Consider the following 24,528-nt stretch of genomic DNA (forward strand, 5'->3'; position numbering starts at 1 on the left):
GAGTGTGACTGTGGGATAGCAGGTATAGTAGGGAGAGATGGTGCCTATAGTAACAGTGGATAATAGTCTCTGGGAAGGGAGTGTGACTGTGGGATAGCAGGTATAGTAGGGAGAGATGGTGTCTATAGTAACAGTGGATAATAGTCTCTGGGAAGGGAGTGTGACTGTGGGATAGCAGGTATAGTAGGGAGAGATGTGTCTATAGTAACAGTGGATAATAGTCTCTGGGAAGGGAGTGTGACTGTGGATAGCAGGTATAGTAGGAAGAGATGTATGTCTATAGTAACATGGGAAAAATAGTCCTGGAAGGGTTGTGACTGTGGGTAGCAGGTATAGTAGGGAGAGATGGTGGTTATAGTAACAGTGGATATATAGTCTCTGGGAAGGGAGTGTGACTGTGGGATAGCAGGTATAGAGTAGGGAGAGATGGTGTCTATAGTAACAGTGGATAATAGTCCTGGAAGGGAGTGTGACTGTGGGATAGCAGGTATAGTAGGGAGAGATGGTGCTATAGTAACAGTGGGATAATAGTCTCTGGAAGGAGTGTGACTGTGATAGCAGTATAGTAGGGAGAGATGGTGTCTAAGTAACAGTGGATAATAGTCTCTGGAAGGGAGTGTGACTGTGGGATAGCAGGTATAGTAGGCGAGAGATGGAGTAACAGTGGATAATATCCTCTGGGAAGTGTGGATAAGGTATAGTAGGGAGAGATGGTCTATAGTAACAGTGGAGGTTATAGTAACATGTGGATAATAGTCTCTGGGAAGGGAGTGTAACTGTGGGATAGCAGGTATAGTAGGGAGAGAAGGTGCCTATAGTAACAGTGGGATAATAGTCTCTGGGAAGGGAGTGTGACTGTGGGATAGCAAGTATAGTAGGGAGAGATGGTGCCTATAGTAACAGTGGATAATAGTCTCTGGGAAGGGATTGTGACTGTGGGATAGCAGGTATAGTAGGGAGAGATGGTGCCTATAGTAACAGTGGATAATATTCTCTGGGAAGGGAGTGTGACTGTGTGATAGCAGGTATAGTAGGGAGAGATGGTGCCTATAGTAACAGTGGATAATAGTCTCTGGGAAGGGAGTGTGACTGTAGGATAGCAGGTATAGTAGGGAGAGATGGTGTCTATAGTAAAAGTGGATAATAGTCTCTGGGAAGGGAGTGTGACTGTGGATAGCAGGTATAGTAGGGAGAGATGGTGCCTATAGTAACAGTGGGATAATAGTCTCTGGGAAAGGGAGTGTGACTTGTGGGATAGCAGGTATAGTAGGGAGAGATGGTGTCTATAGTAACAGTGGATAATAGTCTCTGGGAAGGGAGTGTGACTGTGGGATAGCAGGTATAGTAGGGAGAGATGGTACCTATAGTAACAGTGGATATAGTCTCTGGGAAGGGAGTGTGACTGTGGGATAGCAGGTATAGTAGGGAGAGATGGTGTCTATAGTAACAGTGGATAATAGTCTCTGGGAAGGGAGTGTGACTGTGGGATAGCAGGTTATAGTAGGGAGAGATGGTGTCTATAGTAACAGTGGGATAATAGTCTCTGGGAAGGGAGTGTGACTGTGGGATAGCAGGTATAGTAGGGAGAGATGGTGTCTATAGTCAACAGTGGATAATAGTCTCTGGGAAGGAGTGTGACTGTGGATAGCAGGTATAGTAGGGAGAGATGGTTGTCTATGAGTAACAGTGGATAATAGTCTCTGGGAAGGGAGTGTGACTGTGGGATAGCAGGTATACGTAGGGAGAGATGGTGTCTATAGTAACAGTGATAATAGTCTCTGGGAAGGGAGTGTGACTGTGGGATAGCAGGGTATAGTAGGGAGAGATGGTGTCTATAGTAACAGTGGATAATAGTCTCTGGGAAGGGAGTGTGACTGTGGGATAGCAGGTATAGTAGGGAGAGATGGTGTCTATAGTAACAGTGGGATAATAGTCTCTGGGAAGGGAGTGTGACTGTGGGATAGCAGGTATAGTAGGGAGAGATGGTGTCTATAGTAACAGTGGATAATAGTCTCTGGGAAGGGAGTGTGACTGTGGGATAGCAGGTATAGTAGGGAGAGATGGTGTCTATAGTAACAGTGGATAATAGTCTCTGGGAAGGGAGTGTGACTGTGGGATAGCAGGTATAGTAGGGAGAGATTGTGTCTATAGTAACAGTGGATAATAGTCTCTGGGAAGGGAGTGTGACTGTAGGATAGCAGGTATAGTAGGGAGAGATGGTGCAGGAATGCAACAATAAAGGTTTAGCATCTCTATAGTTGTAGTGATCCATTGTGTTGTATTGTTAGGATTATCAGTGACATGCTCAGTGGGCTCTGATTGGCTGTTGAGAAGCTAAGCTTAGGGGTTGTCACTAATTATGCAGCAGAAAATGAGGTTGGTCTGTAATATAAGTTGATGCTACAGGACTGATTAGTAAATTCTGATGCTAATCATGCTGATTACTGAGCTGCCAAGTACCAATAATATAAATGATTTACCAATCAGTCATATATATTTTTTTACATTTTATATTCTATGTATTCAATATCTTGTCGCTAAGCTCAGTAAGTGACAGCAGCACAGAGCATGTGCAGTGAATCAGCAGAAAAGAAGATGGGGAGCTACTGGGGCATCTTTGGAGACACAGATCTTTACTGCTAAAGGGCTGTGGTTGCCTTGGGCTGGTACAGAAGCACAAAACATAATGTATAATATGTCTTCCCTACTTTTTTAGTTACGCTTTAGTTCTCCTAAAGATAAGGAAGGTTGGATAATCCTATTTTAAACAGAATTAAGGGCCCAACAGTGCCACCAATAAAGAAATCCCTATAATTACATAATATGAACTGGAAAGGAGAATGAGCTTTTGTGGCTTCCCGCTTCTGCAGCTCATCACCGACATCAATACAAGTAATTGTCGCTTGGAAAGTTTGGCTTTAGAAAGAAACGATAAAAGCCTGATTAAGGGAGGTAAATAAATGGGTAATGTAAATTGAAATTGTACCAAATGTGAAAATGATTATTTGCAAATGGAAAGAGGATGAATGCAAATCTTTTTATCACATGGTAATAAAGTATTCATTTCAGATGGCAATGTTCTAATGTATTACAAGTATGGGACTTGTTATCCAGAATGCTCGGGACCTGAGGTTTTCCGGATAACGGATCTTTCCGTAATTTGGGTCTTCATGCCTTAAGTCTACTAGAAATTAATTTAAACATGAAATAAACCCAATAGGCTGGTTTTGCTTTAAATAAGGATTAATTATATCTTAGTTGGGATCAAGTACAAGCGACTGTTTTATTATTACAGTGAAAAAGTAATCATTTTTAAAAATTTGGATTATTTGGATAAAAATGGAGTCTATGGGAGACAGCCATTCCGTAATTCAGAGCTTTCTGGATACCGGGTTTCCGGATAAGGGATCCCATACCTGTATGCAGTAAAAAATAATTTTTATCTTACACTGAACTTGTATGATTAGTGATTGCAATGGGATAGGTTTTAATTCTTTTTGAAGTCTGAAAAAATGAACTTTTTGCTCTACAGGTCTCCAGTTTGGAATTTCAAGTGGCATGTGGTTTTTAGTGTTCCACTTACCCTTAGGCATAAAATGCTCTTAAAGGGGTAGTTTGCATTTAAATTCATTCTTAGTATGTTGTAGAATTACCCATATAGAAAAAATGGTGTGTATCCTTGCTCCTGGTGTCTAGTAAAAAAAAAAAAAACATAGTCCAAAAAAAAAAATAATAATAATGTTGCACGAAATGCGTTAGGCTACACATATCCTAATAAAGGTTTTAAAAATGTTTGAATTACTTTGGCTACTGTATTACTACCATTGGGCAGCGTCAGACTGGAGTAATACATTGGGCCTGCAGTCTCAGGGCCTCCGCACCATTCCCCAGCCTTTATCCATCGTGTTAGGGATGCGACCGGGATCAGGGAGGGAGGTGAGGAAGGGAGTGGGTCTGGGCCGGCGGAGACCAAAAGAGCCAGGGCCCACCACATTTTTTCTTGGTGTCCCGTCGGCCCAGTCCGACTCTGCCATTGGGTCTCTTCTAATTTATAATATAATAGAATTACCCATTCTTAGCAACTTTTTAATTGTATTTCATGTTTTGTTTTCTATGGTTTCTGAATTATTTGCCTTCTTCTTGTGCCTCTTTCCAATGGGGGGTCACAGACCCCATTTAAAAAACAAACGTTAAAGCTACAAATGTATTGTTATTGCTAATCTTTATTACTCCTCTTTTTATTCAGACCCTCCCCTATTCACATTCCCACCTATTATTTAAAAAAAACTGCTTGCTTGCTAGGGAAATTTGAACCCCACCAACCAGATAGCTGCTGAAATTGCAAACTGGAGAGCTGCAGAACAAAAAAGCAAAATAATTAAAACACCACAAATGATTAAAAAAAGAAGACCAAGTGCAAATTGTCTCATAATATCAATCTCTATATCAGTGATCCCCAACCAGTAGCTCATGAGTAACATGTTGCTCTCCAACCCCTTGGATGTTGCTCCCAGTGGTCTCAAAGCAGGGGCTTATTTTTGAATTCCAGGCTTGGAGGCAAGTTTTGGTTGTATAAAAACCAGTTGTACTGTCAGACAGAGCCTCAATGTAGGTTGACAATCCACATAGGGGCTACAAAATGGCCAATCACAGCCCTTATTTGGCACCCCAAGAACAGTTTTCATGCTTGTGTTGCTCCCCAACTCTTTTTTACTTCTCAATGTTGCTCACAGCTTCACAAGGTTGGGGATCCCTGCTCTACATCATACTGAAAGTTACTGTAAAGGCAAAAGACCCCTTTAAAGTAGCATATAAAATGCAGATGAAATTCTGCCATTAAAAAAGGTTAATGATTCCAGCAGCTTATTGGGCAGAATCATAGCGGAGACATTTAGAAATACAGCCCGTCCCTCTCCCCATTGAAGTCATTGGAAAAATCCATGAAATAAATCCTATGCCGCCAGAATGGGCCCCCCATATAAACAAGAAGCAACATTCCTTATATTTATAAAATATCTTGTGTCTAAAACCCGCGGCACATTATCCAAACATTTACCTCTGGGTCTCCTTGTGCAGAGAAGGCATTATACGGGGGGACTATGTCTGTGAAATTTTCATAACCCATCGGAGGTGGTTCAAACAGAGAAGTGTTATAAATCTGGGGAAATTGGAGCAGAGAACAGATTTTAGAGGATTAAAGCCGCTTCAGTCTCACCCCTCATATGTTCCCCACAATACAGCTCCATAATCAATTCCGGTTCCCACTGCAATAAGTTGTAATAGAGCAAAACAAAGGCGGCACTCCGGATACAAATGATGGTTTATTGCAATTGGTCACTGATCAACATCACCTGACGCGTTTCTGGAGCACCTCCCTTAATCATAGGCTTTCATTAGAGAGGTGCTCCTGAAACTCGTCAGGCGATGTTGGTCTGTGACCTATTGCAATAACCCATCATTTTTATCCAGAGTGCCGCCTTTCCTTTGCTCTAGAACGAGAATAGATTTTGCCACAAATCCCGTGTTATTATAACTTAATCTTTATTGGTTGACTAATTGCATTCCATAGTTCAACTCACATAAACAGTTCATTTGAAGGAATATACACAGATGCAATCTTCTTATACAATGTTTGGGAGAAGTGGAAGCAAGGTGGGTTAGGAGGGAAGCATTCCGTTTGGGACATGTAACATGTGGCTGTGCAACAATTGCAGAATTCTTGCTGGGATTTCTAGATGAACAACCAAAAGCTCATGGTAGTTGCACAGCAGACGTATAAAGTAAGTCTTGTGTAACCAGTGGCGTAACTACCGGGGGAGCAGGGGGTGCGATTGGGCCAGGGCCTGCACCCCTTCAGGGCCCCCTGGCAGCTCTAGCGCCACGAATTAAGGGCTGATTCCCGGGCGGTTCCGGGTGTACAGAGGGGTGGGGGGCCCATCTGCACATCCTGCGCCAGGGCCCGTCCCCCTCTAGTTATTTCACTGCGTGTAACTCTCTGGGAATATTTGGCTACAGTAGAAGGCACATGAGATAAACTTTACTGAGGGGCACAACTTATTCTAATTACAATTTGAATTTTTGCCATGATTCGGGAAAATTGCAGCAAAAAATTGCAGCTTTGACTATTTGCCAGTTGGAGGTGGTTATTTATCAAAGGTCGTATTTTAGAGTAATGTGAACTCAAATGGTATGTTATTTATGAAAAAAATTAAAACGTCTAAAATTCGATCGAATAGTCCCATCCCGAAAACTGGAATCAAATTCAAAATCGAGTTTTCCTCCGGGAAAATTTTTTTTTTTATGACATGCAACATTTTTTTCTCCTGTTGGAGTCTATGATTGTAATTTTCGATGGGAAACTTGACAAAAATTTGGCTCATCACTACTACTAACATCTTCAATAGTTCAAGGGACTAACTTTTGGAGTGTGGCCCGGTATGTGCCAGCCTTTTCATCATTTACAATCGACTTCTACATGAACTCGGCAGGATTTAAATGGAGAACAGTCGAATTAGAACGGTTTCCATGGTGGAGGTGTGAAAAATCTCACATTCAAGTTGGTGGTTTTTAAACTGAATTTGAGTTTTGACCAAAAAAAAAAATCAAATTCACCATTCTAACCTTAGTAAATCTGGACCCAAGTGTTCCACACTCATTGAGTTTTATCAATGAAAAAAAGAAAAAAACTGCCAACTAGAAACAAAAGGGAGGAGCATTTTCACCAGTCAAGTTATTTTATCTTTATTTGTGTCAAAGTTTTAAAAATGTTCCTATATGAATTAATGTAACAGACTTTTTCTGATTCAGTTCTTTTTGTTGATGTACCAGTGATGGAGAAAAAATGCAAATGAAAATGGGAAAATGAAAAAATTGACAACTAAAACCTGCAAGATTCTATAGAAGTGAAAAGGAGCAGTCAAGTTATTTCCTCCTTTTTGTGTATAATTTTAATAACAATTATGAGTTTTTCCTACATGAATTTATGTCACTGATTTTTTCTGATTCAATTCTTCTTGTAGATATACCAGTGGTTAAGAAAAAATGTAACTGTGAAAAAAGTATATTGCAAATAATAATTGCAAATATTATAAATCAGTCTCTAATGGAAAATCTCAGTATTTTCCCCACCAAAATTATTCTTTATGCAGTTTACTAGTATTCTCTATTTGTTCCCTGTGGGAAAGCAAGTTACCATACTTTTACTCAAGACAAAGTCCAGGGGTACCACTAAAAAAAAAAAAAATATCCTGAAATGAAAACATTTCAGTGACTGACAAGTCAGTGACTTTTGTAAATAAAAATTTGATAGAATGCTGGAAAACCTGCTACAGTTTTGGCAAATAATATGTTACTGTAATTTACTCCTCAGAGCTGGCAAACATTTAAAGGTGGAACAAAAAAATTTTACAAAGAAGAACCATGAAAAATAATTGTTTAGAAATAATGTCATTTTTCATAAATAGGAAAGTTTCCCAAAATTTTGGAAAAAATTAGAATCTTAAGAAATCTTCTCTTATGATGAGAACAGGATACAGACTGAATTTATGAATGGTTGTGCACCAGTTCCCTCTTCGTATCTTTGTAGTTTGTTGGAAAAATTCCTACTGACCAACTCGTTGGGGGTTATTTATCAAAGTCCGAATTTCAAAGACTAAAACGTTAAATTTAATATTACTCCGAATTTTTTGTCAGAATATATTAAACCCAGAAGTGTTAAAAGTCCAAAAAGTACCTGCCGAAATCATGTAGAAATCAATGGGAGAAGTCCTGAAGATTTCCTGATCTGCGCTGGGTTTTGTGCAATAATCTGAAGATTTCATGGTTTTTGGCCAGAAATACAAAAAATTTTGAATTTTCGGGGATCAAATCCAAAAAATTTGTATGATTAGAATTTTTTCATGATTTTATTGAACTGTTTCCATGGTGGACATTTTTGGAAAAATGGATTGATAAATAAGGGGGGAAAATTCTGTGCCGATTTGGTCGGACTATTTTACCGGAAATTATCATAACTGTTCGGATTTTGATAAGTTAGTTTTTTTTTGTTGTAACAATATTTTTACAGAAAGGGCGGATTGTCCTGATTTCAGAAAAAACTAACAATGACAAAAGACGATTGAGCCGCTTTGCATGCTATTCTACTTGCCTCTTCTCCATGTTCATCAATTATGGAGATATAATTGGGATCACTGCTATTGGGATACGATAGCAAGACGTCATAATGAACCAGCTTTGCCGAATCCAACCCGAAATCCAACCACTGCTTCTGAATTCGCTTCGCAAGCTGTAAATTTTGTTCGGTTCCTGCCAGATGAGGAATCTTTGTGAAGTCTCTATAAAAACAGAATAATGGTATATTGGTTGTTAAACATGAAAGGAACTATGGGATATGGTATGGGATCTCTTTTCTGAAATTCCAAAAGCTCCAACTTACGGGAAGGCCATCTCCCATAGGGTTTTAATTTATAAGGGTGAATTTCCATCTTAAAACCCAAAGATTGCCAATATACTGTATAGTGAATAAAGTACCCCCTCTAGCAAAATATAAGGATATTATAAGTTACCGATTAGTTCCATGATCATCCAGTGTTTTTATACAGGAACTCCAAGGTGACTTTGAATATCCTTATGTTTTGGATACTTAATGTATTATAATACACAAGTTTCAGTGAATCATGTGACAGAAATGACATCACAAATCTCCGATAACAGATGACATCACTAAGTACCTTTTATAAGGATATCATTTACAGGATATTCATGGCCGTTGTGTATTATATGAAATATAAACCAGCCTACTGGAGCACAGACCAGAATTTAATGACATATCAGAGCATAGATTTCTTACCGCAGGAAATGCCTGATATTTTCTGCTTTCATTTCTGACAAAAGCTCCTCCCTTATGTTCTGCGTGGGTGGGGTTATCCTTTCCTCTGAAGGTTTTATCAGCCATCCTAGAAATGACAAGGCCGGGATACAGTATTTTTGGCAAGTTGCTTTCTATAAAACCTATTACTTGCCGTATTCTGCAAGAATGAACCTCAATTTTTATAGCGTAAAAAAAATAACACCAGTCATTCCAGAAATTCCTACCCTGGGACAGAGAGATTGGGGTTGTGGGTTGTATTGAAATATAACAGTGTGGGGCCTACTAGGACTCAATAAAGACAAGCTGGAAAGATTTAAAGTCCATGTGAAGCCATTCAAAAGCCAAACATCAACTGACCCTACAATTTTAACATTATGCTCTCCATGGTATTTGTAAACCTCTTCCATTTATTCCTATTTTGTTATTTAAGAGAAAAAGAGCAAACAGAGCCAGTTTTTATAAGGTTATAACCAACCCTATTTACATTTTATACTCCAGCAGTACAAGTACCTTTCTGCAACATGGATCTGTCATTTTTATTTTTATTAACACCCCAAATCTGCCCATGTGCCCTTAACCCAGTGATCCAGAACCAGTAGCTTGTTGATACCCACCACCCCTTTGTTATTGCTGCCAGTGGCCTTAAACAAGGGCTTATTTTAAATTCCTGGCATGGAGGCAAGTTCTGGAGGCCTCCAATACTTATATACAATAATAGGGGGTTGTGGGAGCACTCAAAAGGCTAAGTTAAAGTATAATTTATATTTAAGAATAAGGGAAGTGCTATTTTTCAATGCACATTCCCTGGTCCCCTGTCTCATAAGTAACTTGTTACCTCTGCTCATAGTATAAAGGATCTAGTGCCTCTCTGCATAGTAGCATCAGGGCCACCATTAGAAATCACGGGGCCGCATGAAACAAAATTTTTGGGGCCAACTGGGCCCCGCCCACACATACGCCCAAGCCCCACCCCATATCCCGCCCATTCCACATCACAGTTAAGAGACCACACAGACATCAGCGCTAAAAAAGTAACCCCCCACACAAGTTATTAAAAGCTATTGATGGTCAAAGCCCCCAAAAAAATTGGTGCCAGGGCCCCCCTTACAAGTTACAAAAAAAATTGGGGCCCCAAAAATTTAAAAAAATTTTGGTGGCAGGGGCCTATAGAATATTAAAAAAATACATTGGTGGCCAGGGGATTAAAAAAAAACAAAAAACCCCCCACAAACTGGTGTTCAGTAGAATTGAACTCAAGGCTTCAGGACTTCGCCTCCTTTCGGGACTTCGGCTTCGGCTGTTTTTGGGACTTCAGCTGTTCAGCTTTTTGGCACTTCTGCATACGGCAACCTACGAAATGGCCACACTGCTCGTGCGCTCGTAAGGGGGGCCTGGCTCTTTCAAAAATGCAGCACTGCCGGGCCCCCCATCAGGCCCGGGCCCGGGACACTTGTACCCCCTGCCCCCCCCCGATGGCGGCCCTGAGTAGCATTAATTGAAGTAAAAGTCTGCTGAACCTTGGTTTCAGTCTGAAGGCTAAATCCTCCCCCGCGCGGCTTTTAAGAGAGAGTTATTGCCCAAACCAACGGGCCATTTTTTAAAAAAAATATAAGGATGTGAAAATAGTGAAGGCAAAGTGAAATTATATGTATAGGTGCACACTTGCAAAGTGTATATATATATATGTGTGTGTGTGTCGGTAAGGGTATGAGTAGGTAAGAATATATGTGTGAGTTAAAGTAAATAAAGGACAAACCAAATTAGGTGTAGTAATAGGTGTAGTAAATGTGAATACTTTCCTCTATGCCACAAACTTAAAAATAAGTACTTGCTTTAAAGGACCAGTAACATCAAAGAATGTTTTTAAAAACTTTGTTAGTATAGATAGAAAAAAACCCACCAAGACAAATAAAACTTTAAAATCGCAAAGCCTTTATTAAGAAATAACTTACCAAAACTCCACTTCTGCTCCTCTTCAGAATTGGCGACAGGGCAACGATCCATCATGTGGTGCTCGATTTCTCCTCCCTGGCTATCTCCTATACGGAAGGCAGGTAGGAGAAATCGAGCGTTGCACCAGGGATCGCCGGATCACTTTCTGAAGAGAAGCGGAGTTTTGATAAGTTATTTCCTAATAAAGACTGCGATTTTAAAGTTTAATTTTTTAAAAATTAAATTTTTTTTCCCGAAGTTACTGTTTAAGGACACTGGGAGAAACATCAAAGGGGGCAGTGAGTAGATACAAGTTTTACCCCTGCAAACTGAAAGTCCATATGGAGGAATCATGTGTAGGAAGAGACCATCCACTGGTAAAGTAGTAGCCTAAAGTATTTTGTAAAACTTAAAAAATCTTTATTAGGACATATATTAGCCTGACGTGTTTCGTGCCTGAAGTGGGCACTTACTCATAGAACAAATATTTGGAAAGAGCAGGGGCGACCGGCACTCAAACTTTTGCTTTATTCATTTTTCTCTATTTTTGTTTATTTTTAAGGAGCTACACAGCGTTACTCATGTGGTCAAGGCCACATGAGGCGACTAAATAGACAATCACAGTGCATTATTGGAACCCTACAATTGTAACTCACAGGTGGAGAAAGTTGGGGACCCCTGCCTTAACCTAAAAGAATAAAAGAGGTCACTTGTTTATTGGTGAGGCATTATCTTCACTACCGTGAGTCATAAATGATCCATGATCAGTGGAAGGCTATGGTAAACTCACTTGCATGGCTATTCAATACTTCTCCTTGCTTGTTTAACTCTAGTACCCACATTATTTGTAAAAGTAACAAACACACACTATGTCCCAATTCACCAACTTCCAGACGTATTCCAATAAAGCCTATTTAATAAAGGGGTCTGGAGGTACCTCTTTAAATATTAGCAATTGTTGAACCATGGTGATACTCTACCCCAAGGATTGCAGCCAACGACCTTTCAGTTTCAATCAGAGAAGGAAGTTTATTCCAGCGCAGAATACAGAAGCATTGGGGAGCTCGGAGAGAACTCTGCCCAAACTGACCGCCAGTGTTTCTTAACCTTTTTCGCAAAGACCAAAACGAAACTGTCTGAAAATTGGTTTATGAACACGGTTTTCAATGAAAATAAAGAGGTTCGTGGGGACCCATAATAAATTCCCAGACATAAAGGAAAAGCAGGAAATAAGGAAGGTTCTAAACAGCCACATAAAAACAAGTCTGAGGGTTGAACGGACAATTTTCCATCCATTCCGACCCAACACGAGGAAGCACAGGCATCACATCGGATGCACCGAATCTAATGTAAGTAATAAAAATGTCGCACGTAGAAGCTGATTGCATCCAACACGCCTGTCGGATGAAGATGCAGATTTATCAAGGGTCGAAGTGAAAATTCAAATAAAAATAATTCGAATTTCAAGCTATATTACTTGTACTTCAACTAGGGAATAGTCCAAATTAGATTCGAGATTGAAAAAGAAAATCGAATTGTTTCTTTGATTAACTTAAATTGTTACAAAAGTATCTAAGTGCACCTGCCAAAAGCCAATTAAGTTTTAGAAACTTTGTATCTTTTTCTGGCTGTTCAAAGAGAAAGACTGCCCCACGTCGGCCCAGAGATCTAAGAATAAACCCAGTCTCTACTGAACGGAGGATTTACATTCATTTTCTGGCCAGAATGGCTGAATTCATTACAGTTATTTTCATCTCCTTCTTCAGAAGTAACAGGGAGATCAAAGAGAACGTTGGGACATTTCAGTTACAATCCCAGACTGTGGGTTGAGCTGTGAAAATCGTGACTGTCCCACGAAAAACGGGACAGTTGGGAGGTTAGCCCTAGTGCCCCACTTCCAACGGACGCGTTCCTTTTCATAAACTTGCGCAATGGCATGTCTTCCGTGACATCACAGCGGGGAGGGCACAGGGAAATAAGTAGGAAATCACAGCAGGTTAGGGTTGGGTGCGGGTTCTCAAGGTCGGGTTAGAGTCGGGTGCGGGTCAAGGGTTTTCTCAACCCCAACATTACTACCTGGTATGGGTTGAGTTTGTCCTGACCCAGACATCTCTATACCCTGTGTATTTGCATTTGGTTCAGCAGAGGCAATTTCCATCGTTCCATGTAGGGAATGTACAGACTGCAGCTGCTCCAGTACATTCAAGGAACCTTTATTTCATATGTAACATGAGGCACAGCAAATATTATAAAGGGACAATAGATCTATAAGAGCTGTAATGATAGTTGATCAGTTGCCCTAGAGGATTTCCATATATTGTGTGAGTTAGGATTAATAAACCTAAGGCACTGGCCTCCTACATTGGCCAATACGTTCTGACCGTCATTACCTAAAAGAATGGACCCAAGACATAATTACAGAGGCAAGAGAACTCACCAATGAGAAGGCAGCTTTGGCTTTCCATTGTAAGAAACATGGGGAGGGAGGACAGGCTTTTTCAGTGGTAGGAGAAAAAAAATGTGTATAATGTTTCCAACCAGGGTCGGACTGGAGGGGTCAGAGGCAAGAGAACCCACCAATGAGAAGGCAGCTTTGGCTTTCCATTGTAAGAAACATGGGGAGGGAGGACAGGCTTTTTCAGTGGTAGGAGAAAAAAAATGTGTGTAATGTTTCCAACCAGGGTCGGACTGGGGGGGTCAGGGCCCACCGGGGGGGCTGCCACATCAGGGCCACCGCAACCCCCCCAAGAGCCCCCCTCCCCAGTCGCAGGCCCCCTCCCCAGCAAACTCACTTCTGTGCTCTCCCACCCCCTGGCAGCGCATACCTATGGTGCGCTCATTTGTGGGCGGGACAAGAGGTGGAGCGGTGGGACAAGAGGCGGAGCAAGAGGTGGAGCCAGGCAACCAGGCGGAGGTCAGGAGCGGAGGGGGAGGAGGTCTCACTCTGTGGAACAGGTCTGGGCCGGCGGTGCCCACCGGGTTTTTTCACGGCGTCCTGCCCGCCCAGTCCGACGCTGTTTCCAACTCCAGTTTGGAGCCAGATTTACACAGAACAGGGGAGAGGCTCATTGGAAGACTAATATGCATTTTAATACAGGCCTTCTCCCATAGGAGTATATTTATCAAAGAGTGAAGTTCTCTAGAGGATTTTGAAAGGTGTATTTATCAAAGGATAATTTTCACTTTCACCCATATACTCCATAGACTCTATTTTATCTATAATCCAAATGTTTAAAAATGATTTCCCTTTTCTCTGTAATAATAAAACAGTAGCTTGACTAAGATATAACTACTCATCCGCCACCCAGTGCCATATTTTTTATACAGGCAACCAAGGGACAGTTCCCAGGGGCAGTCTCAGGGGTGAGGCCTATGCAGGTATGGGATCTGTTATCTGGAAACCCATTATCCAGAAAGCTCTGAATTAATGGATGGCTGTATCCCATAGACTCCATTTTAATCAAATAATTTGCTTTTTTTTTTCTTTTTCTGTGTAATAATAAAACAGTCGCTTGTACTTGATCCCAACTAAGATATAATTAATCCTTATTGGAGGCAAAACCAGTCTATTGGCTTTATTTCATGTTTATATGATTTTCTAGTAGATTTAAGATATGAAGATCCAAATTATGGATCTGTTACCTGAAAAACCCCAGGTCCCAAGCATTCTGGATAACAGGTCCTATACCTGTATAGCCGCAGGCCCTGGAGCAATATTGATTTAAGACAACAACCCTGATGACGCCGGACTACAGCTCCCAGCATGCTTTATTCCTTAATAATATGATGTTAAAATCTGAAGCAATCAGCAGTCCAGTCATGTTTAGGATAAAGGGGATAAGGGGGATACTTGGTATTTAACATACAGACACAACCCTCATTTTTACCTGGAACCCACTATCCACTAACATCATCAGTGGGTGGGGGCAAAAAGGTTTTATAATGAGACCCAACCGCCAAACCCGTACCCAGAAGTCCTAGCTGCGACCTGAGGGTTTTCTGCAGGAAACTTGTAGTATACCAACCCAATTCAGGACTCTTACAGACGTACTCTTAAATAATTCGTATTTGGGATTAGGTTTTATGTATTTTTTACTTATTTTGACGATTAGATCTGGAGCTCTCCGTTTATCTGGTTGCTAGGGTCAAACCTACCCCAGCAACCAGGCAGTTGTTTAAAAGAAATGCTAGAAGACAAACAGGATTGGGCCCGAACAGAAATAAAAGTTATAAAAAATAATAATTATGTAATCTTAGAACAAATCTGCTCCCCCTGATGTTTCTCTCTTGTTGATATTATGTCGGCCCAGAGATCTAAGAATAAACCCAGTCTCTGAGAATTTACAATCACTTTGTGAGCAGAATGGCTGAATTCATTAGAGTTATTTTCATGTCTTTCTTCAGAAACAACAGGGAGATTATTGCATAAACCTCTGCCGTCACTTCTACATATTCACATGAACAAGCAGAATCCACGAGCGCAAGGGAAACAGGTAGAACTAGTTTTTAAAGGGCAAACAAGTTTAACGTCTCTGTAACTAGTTCACTGATGGGATCAGAGGCATAACTAGATATTACTGGACCCCACAGCAGATTATTTTTCAGGCCCCCAGACTGACCAGTTTTACCAATATTTGTTTAATTGTATATGAATTAAGACCTCATGGGGGTAGGGTTGCTTCCTGTCTGGTTTTGACCCGGTTGAGGGGCTTTTTGGGTCCAAATTAGGAAAACCGGGCAGGATTTCCAGAGATTAACGATCGGACAATCGGCGATCACCACGTCATAGCCCCACCCCCAACGTCACAGCCCCACTCCTGTCATGTCACGGTCCCGCCCCTGCTGTGGTTAAAAGGTGTCAACCTTACTGGGGCCCCTATACCTCCTGAGCCCCCCTGCAGCCGCAGGGTCTGCTTCCTCTATAGTTAGGCCCCTGGGGGAAGATTCACTAAAGGTTAAAGTGGCTAATGCTAGCGACTTTTCGCCAGTATTGCCACCTACAGGGATATCGCCAATTCACTAACGTGACCGTCCCGAGCATCATTTGCATTTTATCGGCAAGGCGACTTTTCGCTCTGGCGAATGGACGTTATTCCACAAATTCGGATTTTACTGAACGTTAGCTCTTTCGCCAGAGTTGCCTTCACCACCTCAGACCAAGCGAAGTGCTATAAAGCAGCGAGATCTTCCTCAATCTTCTGTCAATTACATCATATCCTGTGTGCCGAAAATGCATTCAAGCTCAAAAAACGCCGGCGACTTTTCCTTGTTTTTTTAGTGGGATTGACAAGAGAGTTAATAGAATGCCCTACACAAGAGCTCACTGTAAAATGGATGTTCCATATGTAATAAAATGTCTGGAGAAAACCCGTTACCCAAAAAAAATTTAAGTCAGGACTTTTGCAGGTAACTCCACTTCAAAAAAGGAGAAGTCGCCAGCGTTTTTGGAACTTTAATGCATTTTCGGCTCACAGGATATGATGTAAGCGACAGAAGATTGAGGAAGATCTGGTTTCTTTTTAGCTCTTCGACTAGTCTGAGGTGGCGAAGTCAACTCTGGCGAAAAAAGTAACGTTCAGAAAATTCTGCACTTTACTGAATTTGCGGAGTAATGACCTTTCGCAAGAGCGAAAAGTCGCCTGGAGCTAGAGTGCAAATGAACGCTAGCGATGGTCTCTTTCTCTAGCGAATTGGCACCTGCGTCTGTAAGTGAATTGGCGATGTCGCTGCGGATGGTGACGATGGCAAAAAGTCATTCGCATTAGCCACTTCTCCCTATAGTGAATCTGCCCCTCTGATGCTTTTGACAGGTATTTATTCATGAAACAATGGTTTATTTAAAAGGTTGGGTTACATTGAAGTTACCTTTTAGTATGTTATAGACTGGCTAATTCTAAGCAACCTTTCAATTGGTCTTCATTATGTATTTTTAATCATTTTTGGCTGATATGCCTTCGTCTTCCTTTGACTCTTTCCAGTTTTTAAATAGGGGTAAACATGGAGTGTTTCATGTAAACAGAAGCTTTGAGCCTCCCTGACCCATGAATTCCTATGAAGATAATTGGAGTATCAGTCAGAGTATGACAGGACCGCTGTTTGGATATGAAGGGGCAGAGACTCCTACACGTGCACTCGAAACGAATGGAAAGAATTAGGGGGTTATTTATCAAAGGTCGGATTTTTTATTCTATTTATTTTATTCTATTTATTTTTTTATTTTATATACTTCGAATGAACTCGCAACTTGAATGGTTTCTAAAAACAACTCGAATGGTGAACAACCCGAAAACTCAAATGAATTGAATTTTCGGCAGAAAAAACCCTCGAAGCGCTTGAATTGATCAAGTTTTTGGGCAAACCCTCAGAAAAAAACTAGAACATCATGGAGGCTATGAGCATCTTCAAATGGTCCAAGGGACCTCTGCCATTGACTCTTACATGACCTCGACAGGTTTTAGCTGGTGGATTTTCGGATTCAAGCTATTTCCAGGGTTGGGGTATAATAAATCTCAAGTTTTTAATTTTGACCAAAAAAACTAATCGAAAACTCAAATCTTTGTGGAAAATACAACTTGAACCTTAATAAATCTGCCCCTAAAAGTCACACTAAAAACCTTTAAAAAAAAGTCACTAACTGAAGGTGGCAAATATCTGATTGGCTGCTTTGGGTTACTCAACCTGGTGCAAAGCTCATGCCCAGTGGAGTAACTCGATGTTACTGGGCCTCACAGCAAATTAATTTTAGGGAGATTGTCCTATTTTACCAATATATGTTGAAATTGCTCTTTTTTTGGGCCTCATGGGGCCCCCTATTCCTCCCAGCCCCCCTGCTTCCTTTGCCTCTCTGCTCATGCCCGTTATTCATTTGTCTTTGGGTAAAACTAACCTTTGCTTTAACCATCATTTTCCCTTTGAAGTGGCTGTAAATATTCATCAGTTGGAGTCAGTGATCTACAGAAGTGCTGAGCGTTACATACACCAGACCCACTCGTGTGTGACAGTTGCAACAAGTGATGAATGTAAAGCAATGACAGTTTCTGCCTTATAAACATATTCATATTTTGGTGGCTGTTTGACAGGGTTTTCAGAGTTCCCCTGTAACAGGCAGAAATAAGAAGTAAGCAAAGGAGGAAGATCATGGTCCTATGGTATATGAATAATGGGGGCCCACAATGTCTGTTGTATCCCGGGGCCAACCATTTTAAGTGCAGCTGGAGGCAACGGGGGGAGTTGGAGTTGTTACATATCCCCCTATGTAAACCCAAACTGACACACAGACCTCTTAAAGGCAAAGTGTATATTCATTGTGCAAAAGGTAGAGGGGCTGGTGTTGGCTGTCACACTATTAGACGGTTAGTCCTTTAACTCCCAATGCTAAAATTCTAGTTTTTTCACTTTAAAACTTGAATTTTTTGAGATGTATTATAACCTGACGCTACAAAAAGCCTGAATCCAAAAATCCGTCGTCTAAGAACTGCCGGGTCTTTCATGGTCTGCGCTGGGTTTAGCCCAAAAATCTAATTTTTCCAGGGTTTTCAGGCAAAAACTTGAAAAATTTGAACAATTTGGGAAAAAAACTAATTCAAGCAATTCGGGGGAAAAAGCTTGATCTTTTTTGGGGGGGTGAAATATATATGAACCAACAAGTACCTCTTTCGTTTGGAAGGTCATAGACAAAACATTTGGAGCAGCAGGAAAAGAACCCTCTTATTTTTCAAGATTTATTATATCCCAATTTTGAGTGATTCAGGAAAAATGCCTAAAAAATTCAAACAACATTTTTGGGGGGTGAAATATCCAAGACCCAACAAGTACCTCTTTCATTTGGAAGTTCATAGGCAAAACATATGGAGCAGCAGGAAAAAAAAACTAATAATTTTTCGCGATTTATTATACCCCCATGCTGCAAAATGGCTGAATCCAAAATCCGTCATTTCAGACCTGTCGGGTCCTGTATAGGTCAATGGGAGATGCCCCTATCTCCATTTGAAGTTTTCATGGTTGCCCTGGGTTTAGCCCGAAAATCCAACTTTTTCAGGGTTTTTAGGCAAAAACTCAAAAAATTAGACAGATTCAGGAAAAAAAGTCTGAAAAATTAGAGCAAATCAGGAAAAAGCCTGAAGAATTTGAGCAATTCAGGTTTTCACTCGATTTTATACAGTTTTTCCGTGATCCGATTAAATCAAGTTGTTTTTTTAAGAAATAAGCTAAAATCGGGCATGGGAGTTTGGTCGTGTTTTTTTAAATAAAATATGAGATAAATCGAATTTTAGCAAATAACCACCTTAGTGATGTCCTCAAGCTCTTGCACTGGAAGAACAGAAAAATCACAGAATTTCCAAGTTCCCATTAGACAGCAGGAGGGTGGGTATTAATTATTAATAGTAAACACCACCCAAGGCATGTCCCCCCTGCCCTATCTCCTGCCCAATTGGCCATGCAGTCTATGTGCATGCACTGATCACGTATGAGTGGGTTACCACCACCCTTTTATCTCCCTAACCAGATGTTTCAGAAGAAATGTTCAGAAAAAAAATTCTATACAGGTACAGGACCTGTTATCCAGAATGCTTGGTACCTGGGGTTTTCTTTCCATAATTTGGATCTCCATTCCTTAAATCTGCTAAAATCATTTAAATGTCGAATAAACTGGGGTTTTCCGGATAATGGATCTTTCCATAATTTAGAACTTCATTTCTTTAATATGCTAAAAATCATTTAAACATGAAATAAACCAAATAGGCTGGTTTTGCTTCCAATAAGGATTAATTATATCTTAGTAGGGATCAAGTACAAGCGACTGTTTTATTACTACACAGAAAAATGAAATAAAAAATGTTCATTATTTGATTAAAATTGAGTCTATGGGAGACAACCTTCCCGTAATTCAGAGCTTTCTGGTTATGGGTTTCTGGATAACAGATCCCAGGCCTCACCCCTGAGACTGCCCCTGGGAACAGTCCCTCGGATGCCTATATAAAAAATATGGCACTGGGTGGCGGATGAGTAGAACTCAAAAAGAAGGAGGTTATTTATTAAAGTCCGAATGGTAAAAACTCTAAAATTTCGAGTTTTTTTTTTAACTTTTACAAATTTTTAGTGGAAAAAATACCTCGAAATTTTCTCTATTTATTATACCCAGAGGATGGAAAAAGTCAGATTTTGAAAATCGGGCATCTCAGGCCTGCCGAGGTTGTGTATAAGTCAATGGGAGAAGACCTTATCCTATTTGGAAGTTTCTGTGGTCTGAGCTGGAATTAGCCTAAAAATCCAACTTTTTCAGACTTTTCTGGCACAAAATCTGAAAAGTTTGGGCTTTTCGGGAAAAAGCCTGAAAAAATCAAGCGATTCGGGAAAAAACTTCTATTTGGATTTTCGCTCGATTTTTTCCTGTTTTTTCCCGATATGGTTAAATTGTGATTTTTTTAATAATAAATAAGGTCTTATCATAGATTCTAGTTTGGTCGGACTTTTTTCATTAAAATAATCAGAAAAATTTGGACTTTGATAAATAAGCCCCCGGTGTTGAGAAAACAAGGGTCAAACTTTTTAAGCCCCATATCCAACACCCCAAGGAACTTACATATCTCACTAATAAACCCCAAATACTCTCTCCCCTCATTTACAGATATTTTATTGGCACAACGATCGAGAAGCCACAGTGGCTAAGCCCCAGCCCCCATATATAATAATATCAACTGCCACCAGGTTCAGGGTTAAAGTGCCACCCCAATGCCATGTGACTTCTCCAGCCATTGTTAGAGTGATGGATCCTGGGTAAGGAAAAAGTGGTTGGCCAAGTTCTTGTGTAAAGTGACCTGAAATGTTCCCAGGTGTGTCATGAAGAAAGAAAGCAAAGCAATTCCCCTGCCCTCACCCATATAAATAGTGATATCATAAGAATAAACCTTTGAAAAGAGTTGCCCTTCTGCTTGCCATCCTCACATTCCAGGTATCTGTTAAAGGGGACATAACGGTTTTGGGGTGGTGAAATACATAAGCTCTTTCGTTTGAAAGGTCATAGGCAAAACATATGGAGCAGCAGCAGCAGCTCCACTCACATAACAACCATTTAAAGTGAAAATAAAACAACCCCTCCATTGTGATATCACTGACTCACCTACAAGGATCCCCAGCAGGAAGAGTAGAGTCATAGTCAGACAGATGAGCAGACAGGTGCGCCTGGTGCTTCTTTTCCGTGCCATGTCTCTGAGGATCGCTCCCAGCAGCTCTGAAACACACACCCATGAGACTCTCTCAGTGGGACGGACAAAAAACTTTTTTTTTTTTTCCCTGCCATTTGGTCGTCCCTTAAACAGGTCAGACAACTGGGAAATTCCGCCACCTGCTGGTATCACCTGTGTGACTGGGTCCCTGCAGCATTGGAGTGAAATGACTTTCTTACTGAAACAACAGGTTCCATAATAGTGAGAACAAGAAATCCTTTGGTCTACGTGTTTCTCCATGGGGGGCGGAATGTTCAGCTTTTGTTTCATTTCTCTACATTGTTCCACTGATGAGAAGAACCATAATATAAAGAAAGAAAATTCAACTTTCCAATACACATTAAAGGACAAGTAACTTCGGGTGCTTGGTCTCAAGAGGCAGAACCAGAGAACAGAAATGGACAGACAGTAGCAACTGTTAATGGAAAATTAGATTCACAAATAAATGTGTAATGGATATATATTGGAAAGTTGCTTAGGGTTATATTTTTCATTTAGAAATATTAAATATTGACTTCTATTTATTTGCCCTAAAATAATGTACCCCCTATTGTAATATATACAGATATTATCAGAGTTCCCTGTATAACTCAGCCTGCAGCCTTGTGCCTTTATATGGTCACAGAACAACCCCTCAGTGACTTCTAATATCCTTATCATTTACAGTAGGGGGTACATTATCCCTTATAATACATGAGTGATACTCAGAGTTCCCTGTATAACTCAGCCTGCAGCCTTGTGTCTTTATATGGTCACAGAACAACCCCTCAGTGACTTCTAATATCCTTATCATTTACAGTAGGGGGTACATTATCCCTTATAATACATGAGTGATACTCAGAGTTCCCTGTATAACTCAGCCTGCAGCCTTGTGCCTTTATATGGTCACAGAACAACCCCTCAGTGACTTCTAATATCCTTATCATTTACAGTAGGGGGTACATTATCCCTTATAATACATGAGTGATACTCAGAGTTCCCTGTATAACTCAGCCTGCAGCCTTGTGTCTTTATATGGTCACAGAACAACCCCTCAGTGACTTCTAATATCCTTATCATTTACAGTAGGGGGTACATTATCCCTTATAATACATGAGTGATACTCAGAGTTCCCTGTATAACTCAGCCTGCAGCCTTGTGCCTTTATATGGTCACAGTACAACCCCTCAGTGACTTCTAATATCCTTATCATTTACAGTTGGGGGTACATGATCCCTTATAATACATGAGTGATACTCAGAGTTCCCTGTATAACTCAGCCTGCAGCCTTGTGCCTTTATATGGTCACAGAACAACCCCTCAGTGACTTCTGATATCCTTATCATTTACAGTAGGGGGTACATTATTCCTTATAATACATGAGTGATACTCACAGTTCCCTGTATAACTCAGCCTGCAGCCTTGTGCCTTTATATGGTCACATAACAACCCCTCAGTGACTTCTAATATCCTTATCATTTACAGTAGGGGGTACATTATCCCTTATAATACATGAGTGATACTCAGAGTTCCCTATATAACCAGTGTAGGACTGGCCCACTGGGATACCAGGAAAACTCCCGGTGTATATATATACATACAGTATACACACATATAAATAAATATATATATATATTATATATTATATTATTATATATAACATATATCCATACATTTTACAATAAGGGAACATTATTCCATATAGAATGGTAAGCCATTTCAGTGCTGCCTTTACGGGAAGGCATTTTTGGGTTCCACACTAGGCTCCTCGCCCCAGTACACTAGTAGCTGTTATATAAAGAATATATATTGTGCCCAATCAGTGCAGGATAATTGTATATAAGGGCAGATGGTGTTAACACTTTAAATCAGGGCTGATTAATGGACAACCGCAGCTCCATCAATTTGAGTGTCTGCCCCGCGTTTGCATTTTAGCATGTATTTGTAGAATTTGGGGGGTGGGTAGGGAAATAATTGCTCAGCAGGTTACATTAGAGGAATTGTCAATCAGCATCACCATCAAAGAAATTGTAAAACATTCCACATATGATTAGCGGCCAATAATGTGGCTCCCGTGGCACGCCAGACCGACTGGCAACACTAATAAACCAATTTATAATCTTTTATTCTACACTTCACCTATATAAGTGAACAGGTTACTTCTCTGTGACCAATAGAAATAGTCAGGTGTGTAGAAAGCTCTAAATGATCTCTAATTATCACCACTTTCTGTATTCAAATTTATTAGCTTCATTTTAGGGCCCTAGTAACCTGAAGGGGCCCTAACGGTTACAAAGAAACTTACCTCTCTATATACCTGGGCCCCAAAGCTAGCGCTTAATCTTCTGTCGCTGTATCCCTGCTAAGAACTCTCTGATTCTCGAATCCTTAAACTTCCAGATGGAACAGAGGAAAATGATGGTGAATGAACAGGGTCCCACACTCATGAGTCGCGACTGGTCCTAATTCTTAAGCAACAAGTAGACTCATTAAGTATAAGAAATACATTTAAAAAAACTAATTTCTCATGACAATGTGGTGCCTTTGTGCAGCTCAGTGTATATGGGCTGGGCCCTCTCTTGTACAGGTAGTAACATATAAGACCTGGAGTGGAAGGAATGCGGCTCTATTAGGAGGATGGGAAGCAGATTTGTTTTTCTAATTTACTTTTTTATTCTATACCAAGAAATAAATATATTATTTCATAAATATTTAGGCAGATTTCTGCTTCCATGAGTCTCTCCCCTTCCTTCTATTAGATCCTATAGGTTTGTGTATAAATATTAGAGCGCTCATTCATATAAAGCAGGACACATGGAATTCAAGCCTTGGCTGATGCATCTAATTAATGACTAATTACCCCAAAATCCTGTATATTATTAAGTGTCCAGTTACCAACAGGTTTGGCGGAAACCCAAGAAAAGCGACATCCAACAGCCGCCTTGTTTTATGATGTGAGACAGTCGCTTGCTAAAACACAACCAGGTGGGATGTATCACTGGAACTGACGCTGAGCTGTGACTGTAGCCCCATGGGGCCGGGGGTAACATTTGCACTAGGTTTCCCTGTTTAAAGGGGCAGTGGCTATTAGTATGATGCAAGCTAGGATAATGTAAGACAACTAGAAATTGGCAATTATTAGCAGCCCTCCAGTTTGGAATTCCAGCAGTTATCTTGTTGCAAGGGTCCAGTTTACCCTAACAACCAACCAGGCAGTGGTTTGAATGAGAGATTAGACAGCCTGAATGGAAAGATGAGCAGTAGAAATAGAGATGTACTGAATCCCAGTAGCCGAGCCATTTTAGGCAGGATTTGCCTGGACCATATGCAAACCCATAAAATCATTTGATTTTAAACCAAAGGACAACATAAGGTACTGATTTTTTTTTTCTCCTGGATTTTGCTATTTTTATACCCCCATTTGAATGATGGAAAGAAAAGGAAGTAAAATAAACCAAAACCATTTGCATGATCCATTCTAATGAGATGCTCAGTCTCTGCTGGTAACAAGCAGTCACATGG

General features: G+C 40.5%; 1 protein-coding gene across 5 annotated transcripts in view; it reads right to left on the reverse strand.

Moving 5' to 3' along the window:
• Window positions 1-24,008, reverse strand: part of naalad2.L (N-acetylated alpha-linked acidic dipeptidase 2 L homeolog) — a 65,923-nt gene extending 41,915 nt beyond the window's left edge. The window contains exons 1-7 of one of the 5 annotated variants that reach the window (XM_018245319.2): window positions 23,867-24,008; window positions 23,312-23,474; window positions 20,922-21,032; window positions 20,710-20,757; window positions 8,849-8,954; window positions 8,147-8,333; window positions 5,057-5,158 (exon numbers count right to left, since the gene is read on the reverse strand). In XM_018245319.2, the coding sequence (XP_018100808.1) occupies window positions 5,057-5,158; window positions 8,147-8,333; window positions 8,849-8,954; window positions 20,710-20,757; window positions 20,922-21,006 (528 nt within the window). In that variant the 5' untranslated portion in view covers window positions 21,007-21,032; window positions 23,312-23,474; window positions 23,867-24,008. 5 annotated transcript variants of the gene reach the window in all.
• Window positions 24,009-24,528: the final 520 nt, after the last annotated feature.

This window comes from Xenopus laevis, chromosome 2L, assembly GCF_017654675.1.
Source record: "Xenopus laevis strain J_2021 chromosome 2L, Xenopus_laevis_v10.1, whole genome shotgun sequence".
In the NCBI taxonomy this organism is placed as follows: domain Eukaryota; kingdom Metazoa; phylum Chordata; class Amphibia; order Anura; family Pipidae; genus Xenopus; species Xenopus laevis.